This window comes from Penicillium riverlandense (genome assembly GCF_028828495.1).
Source record: "Penicillium riverlandense strain IBT 135883 chromosome Unknown utg000001l_segment0_segment0, whole genome shotgun sequence".
NCBI lineage: Eukaryota > Fungi > Ascomycota > Eurotiomycetes > Eurotiales > Aspergillaceae > Penicillium > Penicillium riverlandense.
This window is the reverse complement of record NW_026643194.1, coordinates 49,795-62,900: the sequence shown is the minus strand read 5'-3', so window position 1 is coordinate 62,900 and position 13,106 is coordinate 49,795. Positions and strand designations below refer to the sequence as shown.

General features: G+C 51.8%; 5 protein-coding genes across 5 annotated transcripts; 1 reads left to right on the top strand and 4 right to left on the bottom strand.

Moving 5' to 3' along the window:
* Nucleotides 1-409: 409 nt before the first annotated feature.
* Nucleotides 410-4,190, bottom strand: N7474_000022 (DUF3433 domain-containing protein; the record flags this gene model as incomplete). Its single annotated transcript, XM_057191437.1, has 2 exons — nucleotides 410-3,819; nucleotides 3,884-4,190. 2 exons carry the CDS (start codon nucleotides 4,188-4,190, stop codon nucleotides 410-412), a joined length of 3,717 nt encoding a protein of 1,238 aa, XP_057056390.1.
* Nucleotides 4,191-5,258: 1,068 nt separating this feature from the next.
* Nucleotides 5,259-6,727, bottom strand: N7474_000021 (Zn(II)2Cys6 transcription factor; the record flags this gene model as incomplete). The annotated part of the gene is made up of 2 exons (XM_057191436.1): nucleotides 5,259-6,068; nucleotides 6,122-6,727. 2 exons carry the CDS (start codon nucleotides 6,725-6,727, stop codon nucleotides 5,259-5,261), a joined length of 1,416 nt encoding a protein of 471 aa, XP_057056389.1.
* A 282-nt stretch (nucleotides 6,728-7,009) lies between these two features.
* Nucleotides 7,010-7,714, bottom strand: N7474_000020 (HD domain-containing protein; the record flags this gene model as incomplete). Its single annotated transcript, XM_057191435.1, has 3 exons — nucleotides 7,010-7,262; nucleotides 7,309-7,522; nucleotides 7,576-7,714. 3 exons carry the CDS (start codon nucleotides 7,712-7,714, stop codon nucleotides 7,010-7,012), a joined length of 606 nt encoding a protein of 201 aa, XP_057056388.1.
* A 379-nt stretch (nucleotides 7,715-8,093) lies between these two features.
* N7474_000019 (phytanoyl-CoA dioxygenase family protein) lies at nucleotides 8,094-9,076 on the bottom strand (the record flags this gene model as incomplete). Its single annotated transcript, XM_057191434.1, has 4 exons — nucleotides 8,094-8,356; nucleotides 8,419-8,619; nucleotides 8,675-8,834; nucleotides 8,903-9,076. The coding sequence occupies 4 exons, from the start codon at nucleotides 9,074-9,076 to the stop codon at nucleotides 8,094-8,096; spliced, it is 798 nt and encodes a 265-aa protein (XP_057056387.1).
* A 563-nt stretch (nucleotides 9,077-9,639) lies between these two features.
* On the top strand, nucleotides 9,640-11,497 carry N7474_000018 (uncharacterized protein; the record flags this gene model as incomplete). The annotated part of the gene is made up of 8 exons (XM_057191433.1): nucleotides 9,640-9,814; nucleotides 9,864-9,894; nucleotides 9,939-10,163; nucleotides 10,215-10,380; nucleotides 10,437-10,538; nucleotides 10,590-10,719; nucleotides 10,776-10,888; nucleotides 10,946-11,497. The coding sequence occupies 8 exons, from the start codon at nucleotides 9,640-9,642 to the stop codon at nucleotides 11,495-11,497; spliced, it is 1,494 nt and encodes a 497-aa protein (XP_057056386.1).
* Nucleotides 11,498-13,106: the final 1,609 nt, after the last annotated feature.

Below are 13,106 nucleotides of genomic sequence, written 5' to 3'. Positions count from 1 at the left end.
ATTAAATGTGTGGGTAACGAAAAAGACTAGAGCCTTCATCCCACGGAGAACATCCTTCTCCATAATTGCTTCCAAGCATTACCGAGACGGGTAGGGATTGCCACTGGGTCGGCATCGGTGCAGTGGTTCGGGCTGCCGAAACGGAAGCCATCGGTGGCCGCTGCTTGGCTCGGCGCTGCTCCACCCGAAAATCCCAATTGGAAATGTGGGGATGAGGCAATCCTGTTTGTCATGAATTATGATATATTATTACACAGGAGGCGGGATTAGTTATTTGACTAAAGCCGGGCGCTTTTGTTTCTCCCGGATGGCCGGGATATGTCTCCCGTCTATATGAATTGGAAGGAGCCGATATGTAAAAGCTTTGAATTATTCTCGTATCCATTAAGGTTATGTAACTTCCTCACCATCAGACCAGACGCTGTCCGTCTTCGTTACAATCAAAGTCAATGCCGAATCTTCTCCCCTGTCGCGCGATTTGCTCAGCATCAGCATGAGCCTCGATGTCGCCTTCCGTATCACTGTTGCTAGACCAGCGTGCAAGACTCGAGGCTTTGGTTATCGTATCCGCCGCGCAAAACCCACTTTCATCTAAGGATTTTCCGCTTGTCGTCCACCAACCCATCGAGAACTTCCGGCCTTCAAACACCCCCCGCCTCTTCAGCTCGTCGTCGTCACACCATTCCGCTTCTGTGGGTATGAACTCGGTCCCCAAAATCCGGGACCCGTACAGCAAACTCGCCACGCCTGCGATACTACATGGATTGGTAGGTAAGACTCGTTTTGTCCGCATGAATGCCAGAGTAACCACAGCACACAGGACCATAGCCCCCATGAGTCCTTCGAGAATGCGCATTGAGAGCTCGTTTTGAACAAGATAATCCCGCCTATAATGGAACAGCGCTTCGTAAACCGGTTCCTTCGAAGTCATTGGTGACATTACCCATGATCGATTGAGGGGCTTTTCAAAGGATTCGTGACCGTAGCTGTTCAAAGCCTGCGCCGTGACAATACCGAAGACCTCGTTGACACGGGATATGAGCCTCGATGGATCACTGAGCTCCTCCGCAGGGACACCATGAATTCCATATATTAAAGCTTGTGTCATGGTGGAATCGCCAGTGTCACTCGGAGATTGCCCCCCTAAAGGCAATACATCAATCAAGAAGTTAAACATGTTGCCAAATCCGATAAACAAGTTCTTCGCCGTAGTAATAGGCCTGGCTGATCCCTTTACGACCGTAGGTTCAAAGTCCGGATCGAAGGAGAAAGACGACACCTGCAGCCGGACGTCAACATCAACCTCTTCCATTGTCGCATTACAGTCTACCACATGGTGGTTTTCGGAGGTATTGTATCTGGGGTCTCGATAGCAGTTGCTCCATAGCATGCGATGACTAGAACAATATGATGGGAGCCAAGGATAAGAATAACCGAGTCCGGAGGAGAAGCCGTATCCTCTCGGTGCAGGGTTTTCCTGGTCAGGGGGCGCACACGAAGCGGATAGAACGTCATTAGAGCACTCAGGGGTTGGATCGCAGTCCCAAATATCCCGGTAAACTGTTAATTCATTGGGAGATAAATAATCTCGCCAGGTGCAGCTGCTGTTCTTGAGCTCACGACAGTTGAGTCGCGCACGCAAAGCCGGCAGACGCGCCTGAACAACCCCACGCAAAGGCATATCATGGATATTTGCGATAGTAAACTGAGGGAAAGCAAGATTTTTGTAGGTCCACTGAGGGTAGGAAAGGTTTGATTGAATGACCATGCCTGCGATAGGGGCCGACCAGGGGTCACGGGTATCACGAGTCCAGTATGACGTTTCGCTGTTGGAAGGGTCTCCAAGGTTCCACCTTGTCACCTGTGTGAGATTACAGGGAGAAGTAAGCATGGAACTACTGGTGGTGTAGAGACCAGAGACGACAATGGGTGTGACAGCCCCAAATAGTAATGAGAGGCTTGCTGTTGCCATGGCCCATTGTCTTTTGCGAAGGGTGTCATAGACTGCGTAAATAGAGACCTTGCGGAGCTGATTTTCAAAGATGCTCGTCTCTGAAGGAGCTGATCCCTGCCGTAGAAGAGAATATGGTTGAAAAACTCGTGCTCCAAACTCAAGGGACTGAAATAAACAACGGATGGCGAACATGATGATTGCGGGAAGGTAGGCCCAGACATAGTGAACATATGGTGACTTGTTTCCAACCGGTTTGATACCGTGGGAGCTCTCTGAAATGTGGTAGATGACTTCCAGCGCGACAATGACCCCAAGTGGAATAGCGATAAGGGGAAACCGAATAAACAAACTTGACGAAAGTGGACGCCACCAGACCAGTTCAGAAGTCTCGGAAGATTTAGTCTTTGACAAACTAGCCGCATCATTGCACGGAAGAATCCTAAATTCTCCGGTATTCGTTGTTTGCGAAATATACCGAGTCTGTCGCAAGGTTGAAATCGCTGTTCGTGACTTTGACTTAGACTGAAAGTTCTGAGACGCGGACATGAACTCTGGACTTCTTGCAAAAACGGTGGCCAGTCCTCCGATCGAACCAGTGTCTCGTGGGCATACGGAAACGGGGGCATAGAAACATAGCAGAAGAGCTGTACCCGTGATGAGAAGCCCCATCAGAATAGCCATCGACCAGAACGAGAGAGGGCGAACAAACAGTCTTTGCTCAATCACTTGTTCAGTGCCTTCAATGTTGTGTGCACCAGGAACTAGCAGTGAGTCTTTGGCGACCATCCGCATAAGGCAGCTCCATGGATCCTTGACTGCCGCGATAAAGAGATCAATGGAGTCCCACAATTGTTCAATCGTATAGCGAGAAGTATAAAGATACGTATCTTCACCCGATGATCCAATCCAGAGGGACCGAGAAGCCGCATAAATAAGCTTCCCACCTGTCACGTTCGAAATGGCGTTCGTCGTCAGGTTGTACGGGTGTATGGAGGTGGATATGGCACTTTGCCCGGAGGTTCTCCACGTTGCCACGGAACCTCGAGACAAGACATAGCCCGGTTTGCACATGATTGCTTTGACTTCCTTTCTTGTCCGTCCCTTCTGAGTTTGGTCAGGCTCAACTTTATTTTGAGCAAATACTACCCATAAGCGCCAATCAACATTCCAGGAAACGTTGGCTGCTTTGCCCCAATATCCCGTAAGAATCTGGCCTCCACATCCGGCAACATAGGCCACAATGCCACTGTATGTATCATAGGTCGTTACTGAACATCCATCTTCGGAGATAAGCGTGGTGGGAGCGCCAATAGGCTGCTTGGGGTTCCAGTTGACTGTCGCGGGTGAGCATTCAAGGGTCGGCTCAAAGATATCCAATTCAGCTAGGTATTTGTGGTCCACAGCTATGGTATAGTTGTCGGTAGGATCAATATTGGAGCTTTTGAAAGGCGGATACACGTAAGGGTCGTGGATACCAATTGGTCGGCTCATATTTTGCTTGATAAATCCCAGACAGGCGGCGACTGGCCGGCCGTCGTTGTAAATAGGATTCCAACTCGATGCGTTGAATTCGTGGGTCACAGTGAGATTTGTTGCCTGAGTTATTGAGACGGCAGTAAGCTCGAATAGGCTGGTGGAGAACACAGTCACTGCGTTCAAAAGCAACGAGCCCACAATACCAAGGGAAACCAAATAATGTTTTTGTTTAACAGATCTGAACAACGATTCAATATTCCAATTTGAGAGATAGTCGAGGAAAATGCTTTCGGATGCGGGCGTTGGGCCGCGGGACATCAAAACCCACGGCATCAATTGGGCAGCGCGATATTCTACCTGCGTCCAAGCCGCGCTCAGGATCGTGAACACTGTGGAACACTTGTCAGAGGACCGGATATAAAATAGACTTAAACCACTATAAATAATACATACCGGCAGTTGGACCGTAGGTCCATAAGTAATAATATTTTGGTCCTGGAGTTTTTATCCCTAGGCTACTATGCTGACGCACAGAGTAGACAAATAAGGCCACAAGCGAGCACAAGATGGCAAAGAAGGCTAGTAGAAACACCACAATGACTGGACGACGCAAGAAGAAAGGCGTCCAAAGGGGCCGACTGCTATGGCGGGTGGTAGCATCACTCTTTTCCGTATTTTGGGTGTCATCGTCTTCCTTTGCGGATTGGGACCAGTTGTCGGGTCCCCGGACCATAGGAGCGCCAGAGTATCGAGTTGGCATTGTGGGGCACTCTGATAAATGCCAAAGTAGGCTTCGTCAACCCGACAATTCTAGTATTAATAGAGACTTACTCTACAGCAAACGAAGTAGAGGTTTGCAATATCGAGAGAAAATTGAACCATGAACACAAGGAGCCATGGGAAAGAGAGCCTGCATTTATGGCCCTGGCTGAAATGTGTATGCCAGGATCCAGGCCGCTCAATGAGCCTCGGCGGCTGTGTTGCATAGGCGCGTATTTATTATGCAGTCACGGGCGGGTAGTGTAATTTGTAGTCGACGATGATAGGTGTAATTGCCAAGTCAAGAAGACTAAGATCGGCGCTCCGAAACACGAAGCCGCCCCGATTCTTATCCTCGCGCTAACTGAAACCAAACGCCAATTTGCTGTTTTCTGACTGGGAGCAAATATTTTAGTTTTAGCAGATGGCTAAATGCGGTCTAATTATAGCCACGCATACCTGTTCAGCGCACGCTTTAGAGTACAACCATCAACGAAATAAAGGCACCCGCTGAGTGTGCAAGAGCCATGAATCGAGTAGCATATTGAACAAAAAGGCATGACACAGACCAAAAGCCTAACTCAAATTGCCGCTTGGTCAAATATGAGCCGCATGCTAGTCACTTAAAACCTTGGTGATAGCTTCCAACTGTATTGTATGTAAGGCACTAACAGCTGCCTTGGTGACTATAATACATATACCCCCTACCGATGTTGTTATTGGGGGATTGTTTGTTGATGTTGAATAGTAGTAGAAAGCAAAACCAAGAACGCCACACATGATAACTAGGAAATAATAGACAGCCTTGGAGTGGTAGCTTGGCGGAGGATAAGCGAGGTAGGGTATTAGCTGGCGTAAGCAAGAGCAGGCTGTTGAAATATCTATGGTCAATGCAAGATGAGCCATCTTCCTTGGAAAGCGCAGCTTTCTATGCCAAATCTATTGGGCACGAGCTCAAGGATAAGCAGTTGTTCAGCGCTACAAAGGTAGTGGAGGGCTTTCTCAACGCGTGATGCTCTGTGAACAGAGAGGAACAATTCGATATCCTATCTATGTCCACTGTGAATTTTCAGTTTCCGTCTAGTAACAACTGGAGACCAAGAAGCCTTTGCTCCTCTCTGCTTTCACTGTCAGGGCTACGTGTCGTGGTCCAAATTGTCTGTAGCCGTCTCTGTACCCAGGTCGCTTGCCCCCCTGGTCGGGTGTTGATCAGTAGAGAGAGGAGATCCTGCACCGTTTGGTTTTCGTTCGAAAACACCGCAATCGATCCCAGTATAGCCAATGGCCATAAAAGGAAACTGGTGAAATAGCGCTCTGCATCCGCCAGGGCCATCGCCTCCAGTCCTCGTTCCAAACAAATGCTCATCTGTCGATTCATCTCGCGCAGCGATATCCCTGGATTCTTTTTGAGGAGTAGCACTTGCAAACCAAGGCAGTAGAGTGTGCTGGACTGCTCGTCCTCGGTTCGCATAATTGGGACACACTGCCTGAGTTCGTCCTGCAGGTGCCTCCACTTTTGCCGTTCGCCCCTTTCCAGAGGTCGAGACAGGCGAGCAAGCTTGGTAGCGTCGGCAATGAGTACAAAAAACCGGTAGGGCGCATGCAGAATGGGCTGTGTGGAGACAGAGACGCCCAGATCGGGATGGTCCGGAAAATACTGCGTCAAGTCCTGTTGATCCCGAAACCTCGACAGTGCATCCAGCGAGGGATCAAAAATCATCATTAACGAGGCGTGATACACAAACGATTCAATGCAAATGCGGTCGAAGACGGCCGCTGTTTGGGGGCAATTGCCTCCGCGTGGACGACGGAGGGCCAACAGCGTCCCCGAGGCCATGACATGCGGCGTGGTATTGGGCACCGCATCTCGCCGACAGCTCTGTAGCGATGTTAGCGACGCGCATGTTCCACTCTGCCCTGACCATGACATACCTCGAACACGGACAGGGAAATCACCGTCGCTAACAGACCATCGTTCGTCTCCGGATTTCTGAGCTGGGCAATCGTTTTCTGAAGGCCGGATATGGTATATATGTAGCTCTCAATGGCGCACTGAATTGCCCAGCGCGAAGAGGAAGCCAGCTGCATGCCAGCAATCGATATCATGGCCCCCATCAGTGGAGGAAACTCCCAAGCCAGACGTAAGAAGTGTGTTTGGTCCAAAAACCGTGCCAGTGAATTTTTCCGTACCAGACGAGGGACTAGAGTGGAGGCGTAGTACCGGTACAGATAGCCGTGCTCTTGTAGCTGGAATGGGGCCGGCAGGGGGACCAGGGGTGATAATCGCAGGTCTGACACGGCGCTGATCCGACATCTCTGGGCTCGTCGTCCGTCCCGCTGTTCGTTTCCCGAGGGCCACTGGCAGCCGAGCTCGTTGCGCGTGCAGGCTCGGCATCGCGGACGCGTTTCGTCGCACTTCTTTCGGCGTTGGCGACCTGCGTCAGTCAGCATCGGCTGATCGCTGTCGAGGGATGTTTTGATCTCACATGGGAAACACCCCGTTTTTGTGCGCACCCGGGCGGTGGATTGGGGGATCATGGGCGGGATCATGGAGGAGGGGGGAAAAGCAGGAGAGAGATTTGCGGGGAGAAAGATGGAGAGATAACGGCGGCAATACGAGCACGATTAACAGAGCGGGAAAATATTGCTGTTTTAGTAAGACAAGAAGCTAGTTATTTCCAACAGTTTGAGATCTATATCTTTGATCGCACAGGAAGATACCTGCCCAGGGGAATATATATCTTTTCATCCTCCTATCTCCACCCTCGTTTGCCCCATCCGCCTGAGGAATCTTATCTTACAATTCCTGATCCCAGCCCTCTACGCCCGGCCCTGGCTCAGATGCGTGACGATCGTGTCGAGGTAGGACCGTGCACGCGGCGTGGTTGCTTCGACGCCCACCAGCTTGGCCGCGTCGTCCCACCGGCGCAGGGCAACCATCTCGTCCCGCAGCGGATCCCGGTCGAACGCGCACAGCTCATCGCCCTGAAACGGTCCGCCCTGAAAGGCCAAGGACTTTTGTGATGCTGTCGACAAGGAATCATAATAGGCGCGATCGATCGCGGTGAGATATCTGTGCCTATGAGCGATGCGCGCAACCGGCTTGAGACGCGACTCACCGTTTGGCCGCCACATGGCTGTTGACCAAGCGACACACGGTCTCGCTGAATCCCACCGAGTGGAGGTACTCAGCCCCAATCGCCTCGTGGCCGACCCGGCCGACGTTCTCCGCGCTGTTGCGGAGGTTCATCCGCACCTCTTTCGTGGCCTCCAGCGGGATGATCTGGCCAATATCGTGCAGCAGAGCGGCAATCACCAGCTCGTCGCGGGCACCTACGACCGTCAGGACTGAGGCGCTCCGCTTCGGAGAGAAGGGAGACACATACCGGCCGTGCGCGCCTGGTGGGCGGCTTGGAGCGAATGCTCCAACTGGTTGATCGATTCGCCGATGTAGTCCCCCTGCCCATACTGTTCCAGAGCGCCGAGCAGAGCCTCGGCGACGGCGGCGGGCGACTGCACATCCATGATCACGGGCGTTACCGAAAGGCAGAGAGAAAGGCCGTGGAATGGACGGGAAGGGAGTACAGGCAGCAAAGTGTGGTGAGGGCGAGGCGGAAGGGAGAGACGGATGGACTTTTAAAGCAAGCAAGGTATGATCAGGTCCCCGCATCCATGGGTCAACGCATTTTACTATTTTCGGTGTTTATTGATGGGATCGGAGCAGGCGCCGGTGCCAGTCTCCACCCACTGTGTGATGAGTTGAACTCTCAATGGTCTCATTCCCGGATATTCATCTGCGTTTTCTATTTACGTCCACCTTTTTTTTTTTTGTTCTCCTTCTCGTGGGAGCATACAGGAACTAGGACTACAGATGCTAACAATACATGCGCCAGATTCCATACCGTTACACCGCGGCCGCTGGTTGCTTATCCACCGATAGCATGGGGGAGCCAAACGCGTAGCGCACCCGGCCCTCCTCATACGACTCGCCGTCCTTTCTCATATGGGTCGCCGGCCACAGCTGCCGCCGATCCGCATAATATTGATCGTGCAGATTGCCCTCGGCGGCGCAGTTGTACGTCGCATAGATAGCCTTGCGATCCGTAGTGCTGGTGTTGGCGCCACTCCGATGCGCCAGGTAGGATCCAAACACGAGAATGTCGCCTACTGCCGGTCAGCATTTCATCCGACATGTCGGCCTGATGGTCACCTACCAGACTGTAGATCACAGGGGGTCCACGCGTGTCGCTGGACCCAGGCGGGCTCAATGCATCGATCTGCTCCCAGAGGAACCTCCATCCGGTGGCTGCCGTCCACCACCTCCAATCCGCCATTGCTCGGACCCATATCGTCGACCGCCGCCAGGATGGTCAGGTGCTTGATGTTCTTAACGTGCGTATAGGCGTTGGCATCGATATGCGGATCAAACCCTCCTGGTCTACCAGTGAGCGTGGGTTCACAAGTTTTAGGGGCACGGGATCGCACCGCTGCCCGCCAGCTTGTAGTTGATCTTTTCTTTGAAGAGCAGCATCTCCTCGCCGGCCAGCTGCTGCAGCACACTTGTGGCGCGCTGGCCCCTCAGGATGCTGTCAAACCCGGCGTGAGAGTTGGCAAAGTTCTCCGTCCGACACAGCACACGCTTGCCCTCCGCGTTGACTTCCTGTTTGTGGCATGTGATGAGCGTGATCTCTTGCTCCACGGGTGTCGGCCTACCTCATAAGGCATCCACGGCACGTCCGCCGTGCGTGGAAGGTCATGGACTTCCTGAGCCCATTGCCGCAGTCGTGCTGCTTCCTCCCCGTTGAAGAAGCTGCGGACCATGAGGTAGCCCCGTTCCTGAAAGCTCTGCAGCTGTTCCGGGGTCAGAGCGAAGTAGAAGTTGTCCATGACGAACGGCACAAAGCGACACAAATGCAAAGTCCAGGGATCGAGCGTGTTCCAAGCTCTCATCCAACTCGACGACATTACATTTTATATTCGGCCCGTGTCGCCCGGGCCCAGCCGAAGGGTCTCGCCAATGTCGCGCTTCGCACCGACGGCGGCTCTTCAGGACCACACATGGCTCGGAGGCCGTGCGCTCGGGAAGCCTACCGTAAGCCAGTCAGCGGAACACATGGGCTGAACCATTGGCACCAGGGCGGCCCCGTCGGCCCCACCCATGGGGCCCCAAGTATCAAAACTTAATGTTCCTGGCGGACCTGAGACTCTGGGAGCTTGGGCTTTCCTAGTCCGGTTAGGCCGTCGCTGGTGATCGCGCATTTCCCCCGGTCGGCTACACACAGCGATCTCGTGCGTCTCTGGTCTAGCATCATTGGATGGCGGCGGCCGCCAGACATGCTCGGCATCACGACGTTGCCACTGCGTGCTTAGCCTACAAATGACCGCGACCGGTCCAGTCCGAGAGGTTGGATTCCTCGTGTGCGAAAACTTTTGTCCTCGATCTCAGTACCATGGCGGCATCACCCGATGACTCGATCATGCATATGAAGAAGCCCAAAGAAGAGCCCGCGGATGAGGAATGGGCAGTTGAGCAGCGCGATCCGGTGCAGAACCGTCAGTCTGGTATCCTCAATGTCGTCGTGTCGGGACTGGCGCTGTTTAGCGATGGATACAACGCCGAGATCAGTGAGTTTCCATCTTTCTTGAGTGTTAGTCGATGCTAATGTGGTGATAGTTGGGTACATGGAGCCTGTTTTAGCCGTGCTGTCAGTACACTCAATCCACCGCTCTGGTTTTTGACCCCGGTCAGACCCGTCACTAACGAGTATCGGAGCGGTAGTTACAAGGACGGCATGTCCAGCACGATCACGTCGCGTCTGTCCAACTCCTATCTCATTGGCGAGATCTTCGGGATGCTGTTTTTCGGTGCACTCATTGACCGTGTGGGCCGTCGCGCGGGCGTGGTGGCTGCCACGGTCTTCTTGATTCTGGGTGTCGTGTTGGCCACCGCGGCTCATGGCACCTCACAGCTGGGGTATGTGTGTCAGGGTCCCTCAGGGAGCGGGAGCTGATCCTCTGAGCCTAGAATGTTTTGGATGATGATCGTGGCCCGCGGAGTAGCTGGCTTTGGTGCGGGCGGCGAGTACCCGGTGTGTGCCACGAGTGCCACAGAGGCCGCCGATGAGACATCTCAACTGCGCAAAAGGCGCGGATTTCTGGTCGCCGCGACCACCGACTTTGCCGTAGATCTGGTACATGAGTCTTTTGAAGAGCCCCGGCGTTATGGAAATGGCTAACAGTCACCCAGGGCTTCGTCGTAGCAGGGTTGGTTGCGCTCATTGTGCTTGCCTGTTACGGCCAGGAAAATTCGGAGGGGGTCTGGCGGATCACTTTTGGACTCGGGATGGTGGTAAGTTTGGATCCCGGGAGCTAGCGATCCCCAGCGCACTAACGGGGACAGTTGCCAATCGCTGTGTGTTTCTTTCGTCTACGGATGATCAACTCGACCCAGTATCGGAAACATGCGATGAAATCACAGTATCCATATTGGTTGGTCCTCAAGCGGTATTGGAAGCCTATGTTGGGAACCTGTTCGTGAGCCCTCTCTGTATATCCCGTTTTCAGGACTAAACATCAGGAACTGCAGCGCTCGCCTGGTTTTGTTATGACTTTGTGACGTATCCGTTTGGCATATTTTCGTCGACCATTATCTCTCAATTGGCAACGAACAATAGCACGGTGCAAAACATTGGGTATGGGGTCAGTACACTCAGTGTGCAAGGATGAGGCTGGGACGCTAACAACCGAGTTTTACAGACTGTCATCAATTGCTTTTACCTCCCTGGTTGTTTAGTCGGAGGTCTTCTCATGGACCGTATTGGCCGCAAGCAGACCATGACCCTCGGCTTTATGATGTGGGCAGTGTGGGGGTTTATCCTGGGAGGCGCTCTCAAACCCATCCAGACCGTGTTTCCTCTCTTTGTGGTCATGTACGGCATCTTCAATGCTCTTGGAGAAATGGGACCCGGCGTCGCCACCTTTTTGTGTGCCGCTGAGTCGTTCCCAACACCCCTCCGTGGCCATTTTCTGGGCTTTGCAGCGGCAGTCGGCAAAGCGGGCGCATCGATCGGGACACAGGTCTTCACGCCAATTCAAGACTCCTTTGATTCTGTTCAAAAAGGCCAACAGGCGGTCTTTTTGATCGGATCCGCATTTACAGTTGTTGGTGGTCTCATTGCATGGTTCCTCATTCCAGACATGTCCCGTGAGTTGGAGACAGAAGATGCCCGGTTCAAAGCGTATTTAGCAGAGCATGGGTATGATATCAGCATGTATGGAGAGGCCTTGGTGGTCAACGCGAAGAACTGACCTAGAACGTCTTTCTTGGCGAGCATCTGGATGAAGAAGCCCCTCTGAAAAAGGTTCTGATCGATACGAGAGGATCTGATAGGGCGGGCCAATTTGAATCAAAATGGTGTAAGAAATGACATTATGTTGGCGTTATTATGTGCTATGCAGGAATCAGTAAGGCGCTTGAATGCCGAATGTATGGTTTGTAAATCGAACAACCATTGCCGCACATCTCTGCACGGGCCAAGGTTTATTAAGCTATGCCAGTTCCCGTTTACGAGTAGCATTAATTTGACTTGATCTCTCATAATCGCCCTGCTGGTCTCCAAAAAAAGCAGTCATTGAGTCCGACAGGCCCAAATGCCGGAGGAAGTTAGTGTGTGGCGTCCTGTAAGGTGTGTGGACTTGAAACGTGATTAGAAGACATTCGTGGGGGCAAAATGAGGCGTGGGGTAGGCTCGGCCTCGAATTTCTTAGTTGGGATGGCTCTATTGAAACCATCTCCTGATTGCTACTTTCGAAGGTCATATGCATGAGGATCACTCAGGTATATATATATTTCCCTCACGTTAGAATACAGGGTTCCTCCCAACCCCTGGTGCGCTGATCTTCACCAATGCGTACTTACCTAGGCTGAAGAGAAGACGACACCCTAGAAAGAGTCCCATTGAGAAGCCTCCGATATTATCATATATCTCGACAAACAGCCATCCCAACCAAACTAGGAGCAGTGAGTATTTGTGCACTTAACGATCTTATCTCTCATTCATTTTTCGTGGATGTTGGTCCGATTTCCGCCCTTAGGGCTTTAAAGGGGCTGAGCCGTCCTCAAAATTTCACATCTTTTTACCGAGAAGATCCCAGCGCGCAAGTGGAGTATCCCCCGGCACAAGGGACTGACGGTGAGAAGAGCTCCATGGACATCGAAGAAAGGCACATTGAGCTGGTAAGTTAGGGCAGATGCTCTTCGCAATTTCCCAGCGAAATCGGACAAGCTTGTTAATTTACGCAAGAGCCTCAATGTCGACTAGAATTTTAATTTCTTTAAAAAGCGAAAGCCGGCAATGAGGATCCTGTATATGAAGGACGTTAATTACTAACTGTCTAGAACCTGACGAGACGAATAGTTCACTTGAATAAGGACAACTAAGAGACAGAGAATATGTAGAACGGATAATCAACTAACCAAATAATACTGAGGTATGATTCAATCCTGGAGATCGTCGGTTTAAGCGCTACTGGAATTTCCCGTTCCTTGTTGGTAGGTTGTTGGGGGGCTTTAGCTGATATGTCAATAATGCCTTCAAGTGATGGACAGTTCCGCATCGGGTATTTGATTTGATATCCTTGGCACCTCTAGCGGATCAAAATAAGACGATTTCTCTTTAACACCGACACGTATCGCTGCTATTCAGTTATGTTCTGGCCGACAAGGCGCTAGTAATCGATGTCCTCAAGTAAGTGTTGAGACCGTTATATTGCCCATAAATCGAATACAAAGCAATGGGCCTAATAGAAGGCCTAGGACGAGTCCGGAGCATGAGTTTTAGCTCATTTTCAATCTTTGGTAGAAATTTATCATGCCAAGTACACGTCCATAAGTGGAGACTCTATCTTAATAATAATG